General features: G+C 46.6%; 1 protein-coding gene across 1 annotated transcript; it reads left to right on the top strand.

Moving 5' to 3' along the window:
- Nucleotides 1–10099: 10099 nt before the first annotated feature.
- On the top strand, nt 10100–15954 carry LOC308151770 (prostaglandin G/H synthase 2-like; the record flags this gene model as incomplete). The annotated part of the gene is made up of 9 exons (XM_080524671.1): nt 10100–10157; nt 12057–12173; nt 13026–13169; nt 13439–13582; nt 13784–13965; nt 14106–14436; nt 14599–14885; nt 15120–15267; nt 15527–15954. The coding sequence occupies 9 exons, from the start codon at nt 10100–10102 to the stop codon at nt 15952–15954; spliced, it is 1839 nt and encodes a 612-aa protein (XP_080380797.1).
- Between the last annotated feature and the right edge of the window lie 412 nt (nt 15955–16366).

The raw sequence follows: 16366 nt of genomic DNA on the forward strand, positions 1-16366 counted from the left end.
GTCATGTGACTGAGTCCTGCGGAGGCAGGTAGCTTCAGTCGGCTCTGGGTGGTTTGTTTTTTTATTGTCTTTTTGTACGGGGGAGAAGGAGGGGGATGAGGTTGGGGAGGGGGGAGGAGGTGGGGGAGGAGGGAGGAGGTGGGTGGGTGTGTCGGGGAGGGAGGGAGGGAGGGAGGAGGTGGGCTGTGGACATATACAGGAGTGTAATGAGATGTTTTGTGTTTTTTTTTTTTATATCTTTGGCACCGTGGTTTAGAACGTCCCATTCAGTCTCACACCAGGGGGGTGTTCCATCAGTATGGCTAAAGGAACATCCAGGCTTACCCCTGGTAATACCCCCCTGGGTCACACCAGTCTTGTGGTATTAGCCAGCAGCAGCCTACAGACAACTAGAACTGGCCAATCAGAAGGCAGCTGTCGTAGTTCATCTCTCTGAGGTCATTACAACCCCCAAAGCTACAAGCTCTCTGATGGGCTGCATCACTTCCAGGTCTCTAATTGGCTACTATGTGATGCCCAGGCAATAGACAGAACACTGGGTTCTCTCAAAGTTTTATGAAATCACCATGGTTACTAGGGGTGTAACGGATCACCTAACTCACGGATCGGACCGGGTCACGGTTTTTGAGTCACGGATCGGATCATTTTTCGGATCAACACAAAACATTTTTGTTTTTATAAAAACTGCTTTTTCCTTGAATTCTGTAAAAACACCACTTTTACTATGTGACAAAAACCAACAACATTCAAGATGTCAAAACTGGTAATATAATATATATATACATATACATATATAACATATTCTACACTCAAACATTACATAATTACGGTATACTGAAATACACTCAATTTAAATGATAGGAGAGAGGGAGGAGGCGCCTGGTTGCAGCAGTGAATCACTGGGCTCTTTAAAGCAGATGAATAAACATGTTTTATGCCACTTTTAACTAAATAATAAAGTGAACCCTTATTTTGAACATGGTATGAAAAAAATGCCTACATTATCAGAAGTTGTCGAGCTACCTTTTTCGTGCCTCCCGTCATAGTTGACAGAGAAGCCAAAGTGCTCCCATACATGGGATTTCAATGACGAGGGAGGCATTTTGAGTTCTTCTCAAACTGGCTAGTAGTCGCTCTATTGGTAGAGGGCTGCAAGGGAATTTTTTCCTGGCTACATAGTATACAGGTTTTTTACTTTTGCCTGCTCGCGGCTCTGTCAGTATTGATTGATTGATTGACTGATTGACTGAACATTTTCATTGTGTGAAGCGCATTGAGTTGCATCTTGTAAGAAATGCGCTATACAAATAAAATTTGATTTGATTTGATTTGATTCTCCGCCGAACAACGCACTCGCCATGATGCACCTGGGCCGCGTTCGTAAATTCGCTTTGAGAGCGCCGGAGCGCACACTGGGTCCGACGTCATAAAGCAACCAAGTAATTTGATTGGACAAGAGGCGTTCCTTGAACGCTGATCAGATTCCAGAGCGGATTTACGAACGCAGCCTTGTTGTTGTGGATTCCCAGCTTCACGTGTAGTGAGCAAACAACGGATTCTTTTTCTTTCGCATTATCAACCTATCATTGCGCTTTAGAGTAAAACAAAGCCCGCAACTGTCGCGTCTATCTTTTCATGGCAACTCTACATTGTGATTTACACATTATTCCCTTCTTGTGATTTTTTTTTTAAAGTTTTTTTTTTTTCCCTTTCCTAACACCAGGTCAGCCACCCCTCCTAAATTTCGTTGTTTGGTATCTGTACTGTAGCAATGACAATAAAGTCCATTCATTCATTCATTCATTCATTCACAAGAGATATTAACTAATATTAAGTAATATTATTACTTGTTAACATTTTGCAATTGATCCGCGGTACACATGCGTTCCGAACCGTGGAGGGCGATCCGAACGGATCACGGAATTTCCGTGATCCGTTACACCCCTAATGGTTACAAATGTATACTTTTAGAGCATGTTCATTTGTTAGTTTGACATCTTTTGACATAAATATCAGTTAGTGTTGTTTGAGAAAACTGTAAACTGCATTATCTCTGTTTGGAAAATAAACTACAAAATGTGTGTAAAATATGTGACTCAAGATTTCATCAAATGTTATTTCTATATAATGTTATTATAATTCTATAATAGAGAAGACATATAACAACGATTGGGGGCAAAATGTCGCTGGAATTAACCTGAAATAATACCTTACATTGTAATTAACCTGAAAGAATACCTTACATTGTAATTAACCTGAAAGAATACCTTACATTGTAATTAACCTGAAAGAATACCTTACATTGTAATTAACCTGAAAGAATACCTTACATTGTAATTAACCTGAAAGAATACCTTACATTGTAATTAACCTGAAATAATACCTTTACATTGTAATTAACCTGAAATAATACCTTACATTGTAATTAACCTGAAAGAATACCTTACATTGTAATTAACCTGAAAGAATACCTTACATTGTAATTAACCTGAAAGAATACCTTACATTGTAATTAACCTGAAAGAATACCTTACATTGTAATTAACCTGAAAGAATACCTTACATTGTAATTAACCTGAAAGAATACCTTTACATTGTAATTAACCTGAAATAATACCTTTACATTGTAATTAACCTGAAAGAATACCTTTACATTGTAATTGATAAACAAGTAGATAACATCTCACTATTACTGCTAATATTGGCTAAACTACTGGTTGTAATTTATTTTATTGTATTGTTTATTTATTTAATTTATTTATTTGTTGACCTGGGACAGTACAGTTGGTAAATGAGTCAGTGTTTTAGCCAAACGGCTACTTTTCAACTGTTGTCCCTGTGGCCAGGGGCCCATTCCACGAAGGTGGATTATCTTCTAATCCTCGATAAATAAAGTTCTAATCTGCGATAATTGTAGCTTGCGTTCGGTGCCATCAATGTGGCTCAAATAATTCGCTGTTTGGTTGCTATGCAACATATCCTTCTGAGTCAGATATAATAGCCTAGGTGCACAAGATGGCGTCGTTTGACTTCCGGCGTACGACTACTTGCATAATAACTTCCGGTCTGGTTTGTTGTTACAGAAAAAGATGGCTTTTTACACTCGCTGTTTACAGGATCTCCCGAAAATCACGGTCGATGACGTACATCTAATCGTTAGCGCTTCCTCGGTAGCCCATTCTAGCAAAAAAGAAAAGGGATTCAAGATGTATATTTCGAGCTACCTCCACAACTATGAGGGTGAGTAACGGCATCATTAGCTAGAATACTAGCTAGCTAGCACTAACGTTAGCTTTTTAGCTGGCTGTGTTGCAACTACCTTGCTACTTTGTACTAGCCAGCTACATTCAAAACACAATATCAGTAACGTTACATTCTTGATTAACATTAACGTTATTATCTGTCTCTTTTTCAGTATCAAACAAAGATACAAGTACAGGAGAGGTCAGCGTCAGGGCGAGCTGCTATAGGTCCATGAGGAAGCATGAGAAACCGCACAATTTGAGAGTAGGGGGATGCACAGTTATCTAGCTTTTACAGCTAGCTCTAGTTCTCAATCATGTTCTGGGGAGTCAATGTTGCCAGAGTTTGGATGTTAGGCAAAACACCAGTCAGTGATTTGAAATGAACGTTAGGTGCAGCATGTTTAGCTTGGCGTCCCCCAGAAAATGGTTAGAGAATTTCTGTTCTATTTCAGATGTTCCACTCACCTAACTGTATCTGTTGCTATTCACAATATTCATACCAGTGGAGGCTGGTGACTTCCAGAATTGAGGAGGCCAATTTTTTTTCCGCTTGCTCGCTTCACTCGCGATGGAATGTTCCCTGTTCTTCTTATTCAATTCAATTCAATTCAATGATACTTTATTTATCCCCGTGGGGAAATTCATTTTGCCACGCCACTCCACTAAAAACAACACATAACAACACAACATAAAGGTCAGACAATAATACTGGGCCAGCCATATATGGTATATAAAAAACAGTGAGATCATGATAAAAAAGTGGATAAAAAAGATGGCTATAGTTATTATATTAAAATACTAAAAAAGTGATGATGATGATTTAAAATAAATAATAATAAATACAAATTCAGGAGCCTTGACCCCGACTGCTGCTTTAGTTGCCATTATCTGCCATTATCTGTTGCCTTTTATCTGTCTTTGTTAAAAATCATTCATTTGTGTTTGGCGGTACTGAAGGGATTGGGACACTCTCAGGATGGTGGATGAAGCAGCTTTTATTGCCTGCACAATGGGTCATCAAATAAACAAAACAATTGGCATGAATCTTTGGTCCGCCTGCAGCAGTTATTGTCCCTTCTGCTCAGGCTCACAACATTCACCACAACATACTACATACAATCAATGACATGTCAAAAGCACTCAAACACTATGTCAATCAGACACACAACATACAATTCAGAACAATACTTCATCCATTTCTAATATTTATCCTGCAGAACAGCACTCATACGCGTGTGGCGGAAAAAGGTACTACACGGAGGCCAGGCCTCCTGTGCCCACCCATTTTCAGTGATTTGGCCAATCACATATTGCCATGAAAAAAATTGCATTACATTGACTTCTATGAGAAACCACTTTCCGACAGGAGGCCTGGCCTCCGTGTAGTACCTTTTTCCGCCACACGCGTGTATGAGTGCAGTTCTGCAGGATAAATATTAGAAATGGATGAAGTATTGTTCTGAATTGTATGTTGTGTGTCTGATAAAAAATATAATTATTGCTTTTTTAAATCTCTCTCTCTTTTCTCAAATTATTGGGGAGGCCAGGCCTCCTCCACCTCTATGGAGGAGCCTCCACTGATTCATACTTCCTTTAAATGAATCAGTTGAGACAGTTTCCAGAACCAAAAATGTAAAAGATCCAGTGCAGAGTTCTGTACTGCTGGAGATGGAAGCACAGGTGGGTATACCTGGTGGGCATTGCTGCCTGTCGCACCTCCGACGGTGCCAGTGGGCTGACTGCAGGGTCGTCAGCCGGGAGCCACCCTTCACTGATGTTTCGCTCCTTTAATCCCGGAACATCTCAAGGTGGTGGAGCAGTGACAGGGACGTCTCCCTGCCACTCCCTGCAGCCAGCCCTAGGATCCTCCTTTCCCCCACGCCTTGTCCTTTCTTCTGAGCCAGAGCCAGAAGCTCCCTTGTTCAGGGAATGTTACTTCAGATTTAGAGTTTTCCTTGAACCCATGCAAGGTCTGTCTCAACTTATTCTTCTTTTTAAATCATGAATCAGTAAATGAAGACTGACAATTCTACTACCATTTAATAAAGTATGAACACATTTTTAATGTCACCTCTTTCCTTACTATTTCAGGTGATATTGAAGGACTCATGCCCTGTGGAGCTCATTTCATTGTTAAAAAAAGGGCATCCACAGAGCCCTTGGTAATTAGCATGGTAGTAGTGCAGTATGGATCCCCTATTAGTTTTTTTACAATGAATGAAACAGTTAGCCAGTTTAGGAGAGTTGTTAGTCCCAAGGAATGCTCAGGTGAAATGGTAACCTGACTCCACCAGATGGTTTGCTTCGCATTTTCGTGACATTTAAATTGTTATGTTTACACAGGAGCACCCTCTACAAGGCATATAAAGGAGAACTACCAGACCTCTCTCTTCTGCAGGTATCAGAGGTGTATAAAAACATGGCCTGTGCACCACTGATTACCACTATGGGCATCTCCAGTGAGGTCCCACTGGTGGACTCTGCACTTGGAAAGGTCCAGGCAGGAAGTCGCACAGTCGTATCAGCAACCACTGACCGCAAGCAGGAAAATCACATTCCACCCAGATGCCCCTCCTCCACCACCCCTTCCTCTGCAGCACTACAGACTGGACCCATCAAACTGCATGTTCGTGTGCAGCGAAAAGGAAGAGCTGTTTCTAACATCGTTGGAGACCACGTGGGATATGGCTCACAAAATTGAAGCTGCAACCAAAGACCAGAGTATGGTCTCAGAATGGCATCAGCTAAGAAGGCCGCGCCTCACCTCCTCACACTTCAGGGAGGTGTGCCATATTAGAGGACCGACTCCAGCTCAACACCTCGCTGACAGGATCCTGCGAGGGACCCCTCAGACAGCAGCGATGAAGAGGGGTCTGGAAATGGAGGCAGGTGCTGTCCGAGAGTACTGTCAGACCAGGGTTGTGAACTACTCACCATGTGGGTTCGTCATCCACCCCAACGCACCCTGGCTGGGGTCTTCTCCGGACGGGTTGATTTACGACCCCACAGAAAGCCTTGTATACAGTATATGATCCTTATCACAAGAATATGATCCTTATCACACGATGGGTACAGTACTTATTATCTACTACGTGGGTGTGCGTGAGAGAGATGGGGGTGGAGAGACTGAACAGGTGAGTTAATTTGCCTGGGGGGATTAATAAATGAAATTATACAAATCAGACATACCTGGTGTAAAAGCGTATGTCCTCGTTGGAACCTGCGAATCGCCGCAGGCTGAAGTTGGCCTGTAGCTGGACGGTCTCTAGCTGTTTCTGGAGCCTTTCTATATCCTTCCTCAATGACTCGTTTTGGGCCAGGACGTCATCCAAAGCAGCAGGATCAGGAGCCACGCAGTAATCGTGGTCTGGCAGGGTGACCTCCATCTCATCAGAGGAGTCCTGCATTGCTATCATAGGGGCGACCGCAGCACGCTCACGGCGCTCCCACACACCTAGCCTGGGTGCTGATTTGGCGAACTGGTTCCATTTAAAGAGACACGGGATGGCTCCTTTCTTCAGCCTCCTTAACCCACCTGCAGCTGGCACAGCGAAATCACCTGGTTCAAAATGCTGACTGCACACTTTGCTGTTCTTGGTGACACGAAATGCGTCCCGCCGAATCTTCGCTAGCCACTTAGCATTTGCCTCAGAGTTGCTTGGGAAGGAATTAAAACTTAAGTGCGAATTGTAGCGTATTGTAGCGCACCGAATTCGCACATTGTGGCACACAACAGTGGTCAGTGGAGCCTGATTCACGTCGTTGGTATGTGAACCCACGTTTTTGAATTGTTCCACTCATGACCGCTAATAAGTAATGTATTGTATAATAAGTAATGTAATGTGACGGCTAACTAATGACTAGGATGTCAACGTCCGGCTACACCGGAAGTTGTTATGCAAGTAGACGCACCCGGAAGTTCCGCAGCGCCAAGTTAATGCAACAAGCCTATTAGCCTGGTCCCGAGCAGACTTACAGGCTGGCTAAGGTAATGCGTGCGTCAAAAAAGGCGCACAGGCGGAAACTACATCCCGAACGACAGTTCCTCAAGTGTCTTTTAGGAAATATTAGTTCCCACTTCACACGAGATAGATAGATAGATAGTTTGACTGTGTGATAGATAGATAATTTGATATTTTGAAAGTGTGATCGATCGATAGATAGTTTGATTGTGTGATAGATAACTTGATATTTTGAAAGTGTGATAGATAGATCGATAGATAAATTAATTAAAAAGTGTAAAAAATAAAATAAAATAAATAGGTATCTTTATTAACTTGCATTGCTTTTGTCACAGCGGTCTGGCTGGCGCAGTGGTTAAGGCAACCAGCTAGAGTTCCGAAGGTTGCGAGTTCGAGACTTGATTTTAGTGTTGTTGTTTTTTTTTTTACATTTAACCGAAACCTTCATGCAAAGGCTTCAAACACCATTGTAATCGTGTCAGTTCTTGTAAATTAGCCTGCACCATAATTTTATAGCCTACATACTTTTTTAGATGAGATTTTAGATTAGATTCAGACAACGAAATGCAGTAAAGTGCGTCTGAAGAGGGATTTGAACCATAGATTTAAAATGACGATTAAATACTGGCAGCGGTCGATACCACTAGGCCATTGTGACGATATGACGGTGATAGGATGTGTTTTTCCATTGTGCATAGGTAAACTCTAAATACTGTATCATCAGTAATCTTAATCAAGTTGTAATATCTAGTGTTGACACTTCCTGCAAACTCTCTGTCCCATACCATGCACCCTGCAGCATGGAACCTGACCAGGGACCAGCATAGAACATGGGTCAATAGGTCAGTATATTTAGGACCAGCCAACCAGCTGACCAGAGTCAAGTAACTGGGTTGTCATGACGACCAGCCCTTTATGGGAGATGAGGATTTCTCGTCAACAACCCTATCTAGACTCAACGGAGCCCTATCTTTGGTATGATTTATATGACAGACAACTGTTTGCTTGATCATCAACTATTGCCTATATGAAGCCACTGTAAAATGTCATTCTATGTGCGTTCTCTGTCTGCATGTGACGGAACACATCCAGCGCTGTGGAATAAACTTTATCTTAACTGTCTACCTTGAGCAATCATTAAATAATTACTTTGAGGGATCAACGAATCTCGGCCACCGCCCATCATCAGGGAAACATCGAATAACAGACGGCTTGTAGCCTGCTGCTGATATCACCACAGTAGTAAATATTAATTTATTAAAATATGAACATATAACAATAACTGGGGCTAGTATGACCTACGCATTTAATCGGTCAGCAATTTCTTGCCAAACCATTTCCCTCGCCTAATTGCGGCAGTATTGCACTTTTACATCTTATTTTTCCGTCTTCATAAAGATCAATAATTCGGAATGCTGCGCAAATGTAGGACCCCTGTAGAGTGGAGTATCTATATTTCGACAGATCGACTCTTCGGGGCTCTTTATGTCTGCATGCACGCGCCCATATCGAGGATTTCTAAGCCGGTGTTCTGTGAACACTGATGACACAAGCCTGATCCTCGTTCAAGGAATCACCTGAGGCTTGAATTCTAATCCCGAGTTGCCTGATCGCCTGATTTATTTCAATCGCCGATATACTAATCCACTTTAGTGGAACGGCCCCCAGATGTCATAAGCCGTTCTCTAAAAAAACAAAAACATTGTATACAAGCAAATTTATCAGAGCAGTAACTAGGCCTACTAGACATTATATACAATATTATTATCAGAAAAAGCATCTAAGACATATATTAGCCGTTATTTGTGTTTTTATCTGCATGTTTAGGGTTAGGGTTAGAGGTTAGGGTTGGTAGATGTACTAGCTAGACATATGTGTGTGTGTTAGGTGTGCTAGGGTTAGGGTTATACAGAGTGACTCCAGACTCCGGATGTTATGAATTCCTCCTCCTCCTCCTCCGCGTAGGGATATGAGATAAGCAGCTGAATACAGCCTGGCGGAAGATAACATCAGTACTCTGGTATTTCGTGATCATACACACGTCAAAGACGAAGTGAGTCACATTGTGAATCTGCCTCCGTCCGTCTCTGTGGTGCAGCAGTTCACCACGCGTGGGCGCTGTGGCCCAACAAACCTAACCCTCCACATCTGTTACTGCTTCTGACTTAGTTAATCAATATAAATGTTTTTGTCTTCGTTTGTTTTGTTTTTATTATGTCTGATGATGTCATTGAAATAGATCAGGACAGGTAGGGGACACATTCATTACACTTTAGACAATTATACACCTTATTATACACCTTATTATACACCTTATTCCACAGCGACTTACAACAAATACATGTCTCTAAGTAAACCTAACCCTAAGTGAATCATCTACCCAGCAGTCACAGCAGGAATAGTAATCTATGCTCGTTGACCCATTATTAAACAAGGTATAAATATTATAGTTAACAGGATGATGAGGAGGAGGGGGAGGAGGATGAGGAGGAGGATGATGATGATGATGATGATGATGATGACGATGATGATGATGATGAGAATGCAACTATGCATAGCCACTTAACTATCAAGTCACAGTGAAGTTGCTAAATTCCTCTGAAATGTATAAAAAACACTGAGGCTCACGCGCCAAGCCCGCAGGAGGAATGTAGTTTACGCTTCAAGGTTCTGTGTGTGTGTGTGTGTGTGTGTATGTGTGTGTGTGTGTGTGTGTGTGTGTGTGTGTCTACGGAGGTATTTCTCCCACGGGCGTCACAGCGGAAGTGGGCGTGGCGCCGGTGTGCAGTCATAAATACGAGCAGGTTAGGGTTCGAACAGAACCTGTAGATAATACAGTTATTAGTAGTAAGATCTACTACCCTCCCCCTGACACCCACACCAGCCTCCGGGATGTTTAAACTCTGCTTCTTTCTGCTTCTGAGTGTCGCGGTTTGTTTCTGCGAAGCAGGTGAGAAAGTTTCATTTCAAATGATCCAGTTAAATATGTATAGTATAGTAAATATATTAAATATGTATAGTATAGTAAATATATTAAATATGTATAGTAAATATATTAAATATGTATAGTATAGTAAATATATTAAATATGTATAGTAAAGATATTAAATATGTATAGTATAGAACCTGATTAATGTCGTTTGATAGAATAACGAGTGCTGGGGGGTAGTAGATGTCTCAGGAGGGACAGTACAGGGGGGTAGTAGATGTCTCAGGAGGGACAGTACAGGGGGTAGTAGATGTCTCAGGAGGGACAGTACAGGAGGTAGTAGATGTCTCAGGAGGGACAGTACAGGAGGTAGTAGATGTCTCAGGAGGGACAGTACAGGAGGTAGTAGATGTCTCAGGAGGGACAGTACAGGGGGTAGTAGATGTCTCAGGAGGGACAGTACAGGGGGTAGTAGATGTCTCAGGAGGGACAGTACAGGGGGGTAGTAGATGTCTCAGGAGGGACAGTACAGGGGGTAGTAGATGTCTCAGGAGGGACAGTACAGGGGGTAGTAGATGTCTCAGGAGGGACAGTACAGGGGGGTAGTAGATGTCTCAGGAGGGACAGTACAGGGGGGTAGTAGATGTCTCAGGAGGGACAGTACAGGGGGGTAGTAGATGTCTCAGGAGGGACAGTACAGGGGGGTAGTAGATGTCTCAGGAGGGACAGTACAGGGGGGTAGTAGATGTCTCAGGAGGGACAGTACAGGGGGTAGTAGATGTCTCAGGAGGGACAGTACAGGGGGTAGTAGATGCCTCAGGAGGGACAGTACAGGAGGTAGTAGATGTCTCAAGAGGGACAGTGCTGGGGGGTAGTAGATGTCTCAGGAGGGACAGTACAGGGGGGTAGTAGATGTCTCAGGAGGGACAGTACAGGGGGGTAGTAGATGTCTCAGGAGGGACAGTACAGGGGGTAGTAGATGTCTCAGGAAGGACAGTACAGGGGGGTAGTAGATGTCTCAGGAGGGACAGTACAGGGGGGTAGTAGATGTCTCAGGAGGGACAGTACAGGGGGTAGTAGATGTCTCAGGAGACACAGTACAGGGGGGTAGTAGATGTCTCAGGAGGGACAGTACAGGGGGGTAGTAGATGTCTCAGGAGGGACAGTACAGGGGGTAGTAGATGTCTCAGGAGGGACAGTACAGGGGGTAGTAGATGTCTCAGGAGGGACAGTACAGGGGGGTAGTAGATGTCTCAGGAGGGACAGTACAGGGGGTAGTAGATGTCTCAGGAGGGACAGTACAGGGGGTAGTAGATGTCCCAGGAGGGACAGTACAGGGGGGTAGTAGATGTTTCAGGAGACACAGTACAGGGGGGTAGTAGATGTCTCAGGTGGGACAGTACAGGGGGGTAGTAGATGTCTCAGGTGGGACAGTACAGGGGGGTAGTAGATGTCTCAGGAGGGACAGTACAGGGGGTAGTAGATGTCTCAGGAGGGACAGTACAGCGGGTAGTAGATGTCTCAGGAGGGACAGTACAGGGGGGTAGTAGATGTCTCAGGAGGGACAGTACAGGGGGTAGTAGATGTCTCAGGAGGGACAGTACAGGGGGGGTAGTAATAGATGATAATAATATTAAATGGCTTGTCTGATATAGAGAGTAAGGAGAGTGTGTGTAGTGACGGTGTGTGTTAGGTGTGTGTGGCTGACGGTGTGTGTTAGGTGTGTGTTAGGTGTGTGTAGTTGATGGTGTGTGTTAGGTGTGTGTTAGGTGTGTGTTATGACTGTGTGTGTTAGGTGTGTGTAGTGACGGTGTGTGTTAGGTGTGTGTAGTGATGGTGTGTTTTAGGTGTGTGTAGTGACGGTGTGTGTTAGGTGTGTGTTAGGTGTGTGTAGCTGACCCTATGTGTGTGTGTTCCCAGCGGACCCCTGCTGCTCCCAGCCCTGCCAGAACCGAGGCGTGTGCCTCTCTGCCCCAGACGCCGGGTACCTGTGTGACTGCACCCGCACCGGCTACCAGGGCCACAACTGCTCCACACGTAAGTACCACAGACTAGCCTAGCCCTGACCCTGAACCCTAACACCACCACTAGTGTGTCCTTGAGTAAAGCACGTAACCCTCAGTTCCTCCAGGGAGACTGTCTAACCCTCAGTTCCTCCAGGGAGACTGTCTAACCCTCAGTTACTCCAGGGAGACTGTCTAACCCTCAGTTCCTCCAGGGAGACTGTCCTGTCTAACCCTCAGTTACTCCAGGGAGACTGACTAGCCCTCAGTTACTCCAGGGAGACTGTCTAACCCTAAGTTACTCCAGGGAGACTGTCTAACCCTCAGTTACTCCAGGGAGACTGTCTAACCCTCAGTTACTCCAGGGAGACTGTCTAACCCTCAGTTACTCCAGGGAGACTGTCTAACCCTCAGTTACTCCAGGGAGACTGTCTAACCCTCAGTTACTCCAGGGAGACAGTCTAACCCTCAGTTACTCCAGGGAGACTGTCTAATCCTCAGTTACTCCAGGGAGACTGACTAGCCCTCAGTTACTCCAGGGAGACTGTCTAACCCTAAGTTACTCCAGGGAGACTGTCTAACCCTCAGTTACTCCAGGGAGACTGTCTAACCCTAAGTTACTCCAGGGAGACTGTCTAACCCTCAGTTACTCCAGGGAGACTGTCTAACCCTCAGTTACTCCAGGGAGACTGTCTAACCCTCAGTTACTCCAGGGAGACTGTCTAACCCTCAGTTACTCCAGGCTGGTAAAACATGGAAATAAATGTAGATGTCTTCTCCTCTTCTCTCTCCTCCTCTTCTCTCCCCCTCCTCTTCTCTCTCCTCCTCTTCTCTCTCCTCCTCTTCTCTCTCCTCCTCTTCTCTCTCCTCCTCTTCTCCCCCCCAGCTGAGTTCCTGACGCGGGTGAAGGCTTGGCTGCGTCCGAGCCCTGACACGGTGCACCACTTCCTGACTCACTACCAAGGATTCTGGGACATCATCAACAGCATCTCCTTCATTAGAGACAGAATCATGGCCTACATCCTTACCTGTAAGAGAGAGGGAGGGAGGGAGGAGTAGGGAGGGAGGGGGGAGGGAGGGAGGAGTAGGGAGGGAGGGGGGAGGGAGGGAGGAGTAGGGAGGGAGGGAGGAGGAGGGAGGGAGGGAGGGAGAAATAACATGTTCTTCCAAATGTCTGTTATAGTATTATATTGTCATCATATGTATATACTGTATGTATTAATACATAACAGCATTAACTTGATGTTCCTCAGATCAAACCTGATTATATTAACATTATCCCCTCCCTCCCCCCCCCAGCACGGTCCCACCTGGTGGACAGCCCCCCCACCTACAACGCAGCGTACGGGTATAAGAGCTGGGAGGCGTTCTCCAACCTGAGCTACTACACCAGGACCCTCCCCCCCGTCCCCCTCGGCTGCCCCACCCCCCTGGGGACTGCAGGTAACCCTGACCCCTGACCCTGACCCTGACCCTGACCCTTGAATGAATATGACCTGGTTAAAGTGTCACTATATTCTGTCTATGCGTCTATAAGGACTTTGTTGAGGTGTGAACCTCTGAGAGAAGGTCCTAACCCTGACCCCAACCTCTGACCCTGACCCTAACCCTGCCCCTGACCTCTGCCCCCCCCCCCCCCCCCAGGCAGGGCGGTCCTCCCCCAGGCCCAGGAGGTGGTGGAGCGGGTTCTGCGGCGGAGGCGTTTCGTGGCGGACCCCCAGGGCTCCAACCTCATGTTCGCCTTCTTCGCGCAGCACTTCACCCACCAGTTCTTCAAGACCGACTTCCAGAAGGGCCCCGCCTTCACCAAGGCCCTGGGACACGGGGTACGTATGACCCTGACCCCTAACCATGACCCTGACCATGACCCCTGACCCCTGACCCTGACACCTAACCATGACCTTGACCCCTGACCATGACCCTGGCCCTGACCCTGTGTGTGTGTGTGTGTGTGTGTGTGTGTTAGGTGGACCTCCACCATGTGTACGGAGCCTCCCTGCAGCGGCAGCGGCAGCTGCGTCTGCTGCGCGGGGGGAAGCTGCGGGTGCAGGTGCTGCAGGGGGAGGTGTACCCCCCCACTGTTGAGGCCACGGGAGCCGCCATGCTGTACCCCCCCCACGTCCCCCCCCAGCACCGCTTCGCCGTGGGCCACGAGGCGTTCGGCCTGGTCCCCGGCCTGATGATGTACGCCACGCTCTGGCTGCGGGAACACAACCGCGTCTGTGACGTCATGGCGCAGGAACACCCGGACTGGGACGACGAGAGGCTCTACCAGACGGCCCGCCTCATCCTGATTGGTGGGTTCATCTCCCCTCCCCCTCCCAGACAAGAACCCTTCTACAACCCTTCTACAACCTTTTAAAACCCTTTCTTACTGGCCTACAGGAGAGAAGTTGCCAGAAGAAGCCATGTTTAAAAAGACAGGTCCTTATTCCTGTGTTATAACCATGTAATTACAGGAGAGACCATTAAGATCGTGGTGGAGGACTACGTGCAGCACCTGAGTGGTTACAACTTCCAGCTGAAGTTCGACCCTGAGCTGCTGTTCGACCAGCGCTTCCAGTACCAGAACCGCATCGCCTCGGAGTTCAACGCCCTGTACCACTGGCACCCGCTGATGCCTGACAGCTTCCAGGTCCAGGGCCAGCAGTACCAGTACTCCCAGTTCGTCTTCAACACCTCCCTGGTGCCCCATCACGGCATCTCTGGGCTGGTCGACGCCTTCAGCAAGCAGGTCGCTGGACGGGTGGGTGACCCTCCTACAACACTCCTACAACACTCCTACAACACTCCTACAACACTCCTACAACACTCCTACAATACTCCTACAATACTCCTACAATACTCCTACAATACTCCTACAATACTCCTACAATACTCCTACAATACTCCTACAACACTCCTACAACACTCCTACAATACTCCTACAACACTCCTACAACACTCCTGCAGTTCTAGAACTCTCCTCCTCCTCCTCCAGGTGTCGGGGGGGTGGAACCTGCCGGGGGCCACAGTGGACGTGGCCGTCAAGGCCCTGGAACACACCAGGGAGATGCGCTACCAGTCACTCAACGCCTACAGACGCCGCTTCAACATGAAGCCCTACGCCTCCTTCTATGACCTCACAGGTGAGACGCCTCCTTCTATGACCTCACAGGTGAGACGCGTTAAATGTCAGTGTGAATGTGTGCTTCCTCGTTGATCCGGCAGTGATGATGATGGACATGATGAATGCTAACCATGCTAATGCTAACCATGCTAATGCTGCAGTGTTCCTGTGCTGTTTGGGTGCAGAGTCTCAACAGCTCCCAGGACCCCGACCTCTGTGACCTCTACACCTAATGAATCAACCTCATTAACCCTTTGTTGTTGTTGTCGTCGTCGTAGGCAACGAGGAGCTGGCCGCGGAGATGGAGCGTCTCTATGGCGACATCGAGGGGGTGGAGTTCTACCCGGGGCTGCTGGTGGAGCGCCCACGGCCCGGCGCCGTGTTCGGGGAGACCATGGTGGAGATGGGCGCGCCGTACTCCCTGAAGGGCCTCCTGGGAAACCCTGTCTGCTCCCCGGAGTACTGGCGGCCCAGCACCTTCGGGGGCGCGGCCGGGTTCCGTATCGTCAACAGCGCCTCTCTGGAGCGGCTGGTCTGCGGCAACACCCGGGGCCCCTGCACCGGTGCCTCCTTCAGGGTCCCGGACCTCCTCACGCAGCCAGACGGCCCCGCCGACAACGCCAGCACCGCCGACAACGCCAGCACCGCCGACAGCCCCGCCCCCGGCCCGGCGCTGGTGAGGAACGGACGCACTACAGAACTTTAACACGGTTCTGTTTTAACACTCACCTGTCAGGATTAACACACCTGTCAGGATTAGTTCAGGTACTTTGTTGTTCTTTGTTTAGATCTATTTATTTATTGTGGTTTTATTTATTGAGGTTTTATTTATGTTTTAATTTATTGATTTAGTGTTATTTTGGTCTTACTTACATAGTTGTTACCTGCAGACAACTGTAAAACTGTCTCACCTGTTAGTTTGTTGAAATACTGTAAAACTTGAAGGGCTGTTTACCTGAAGGACTGTTTACCTGAAGGGCTGGTTACCTGAAGGGCTGTTTACCTGAAGGACTGTTTACCTGAATGACTGTTTACCTGAAGGGCTGGTTACCTGAAGGGCTGTTTACCTGAAGGACTGTTTACCTGAAGGACTGTTTACCTGAAGGGCTGTTTACCTG

Source organism: Nansenia antarctica, assembly GCF_963989245.1.
Source record: "Nansenia antarctica genome assembly, chromosome: 2".
Classification (NCBI taxonomy): domain Eukaryota; kingdom Metazoa; phylum Chordata; class Actinopteri; order Argentiniformes; family Microstomatidae; genus Nansenia; species Nansenia antarctica.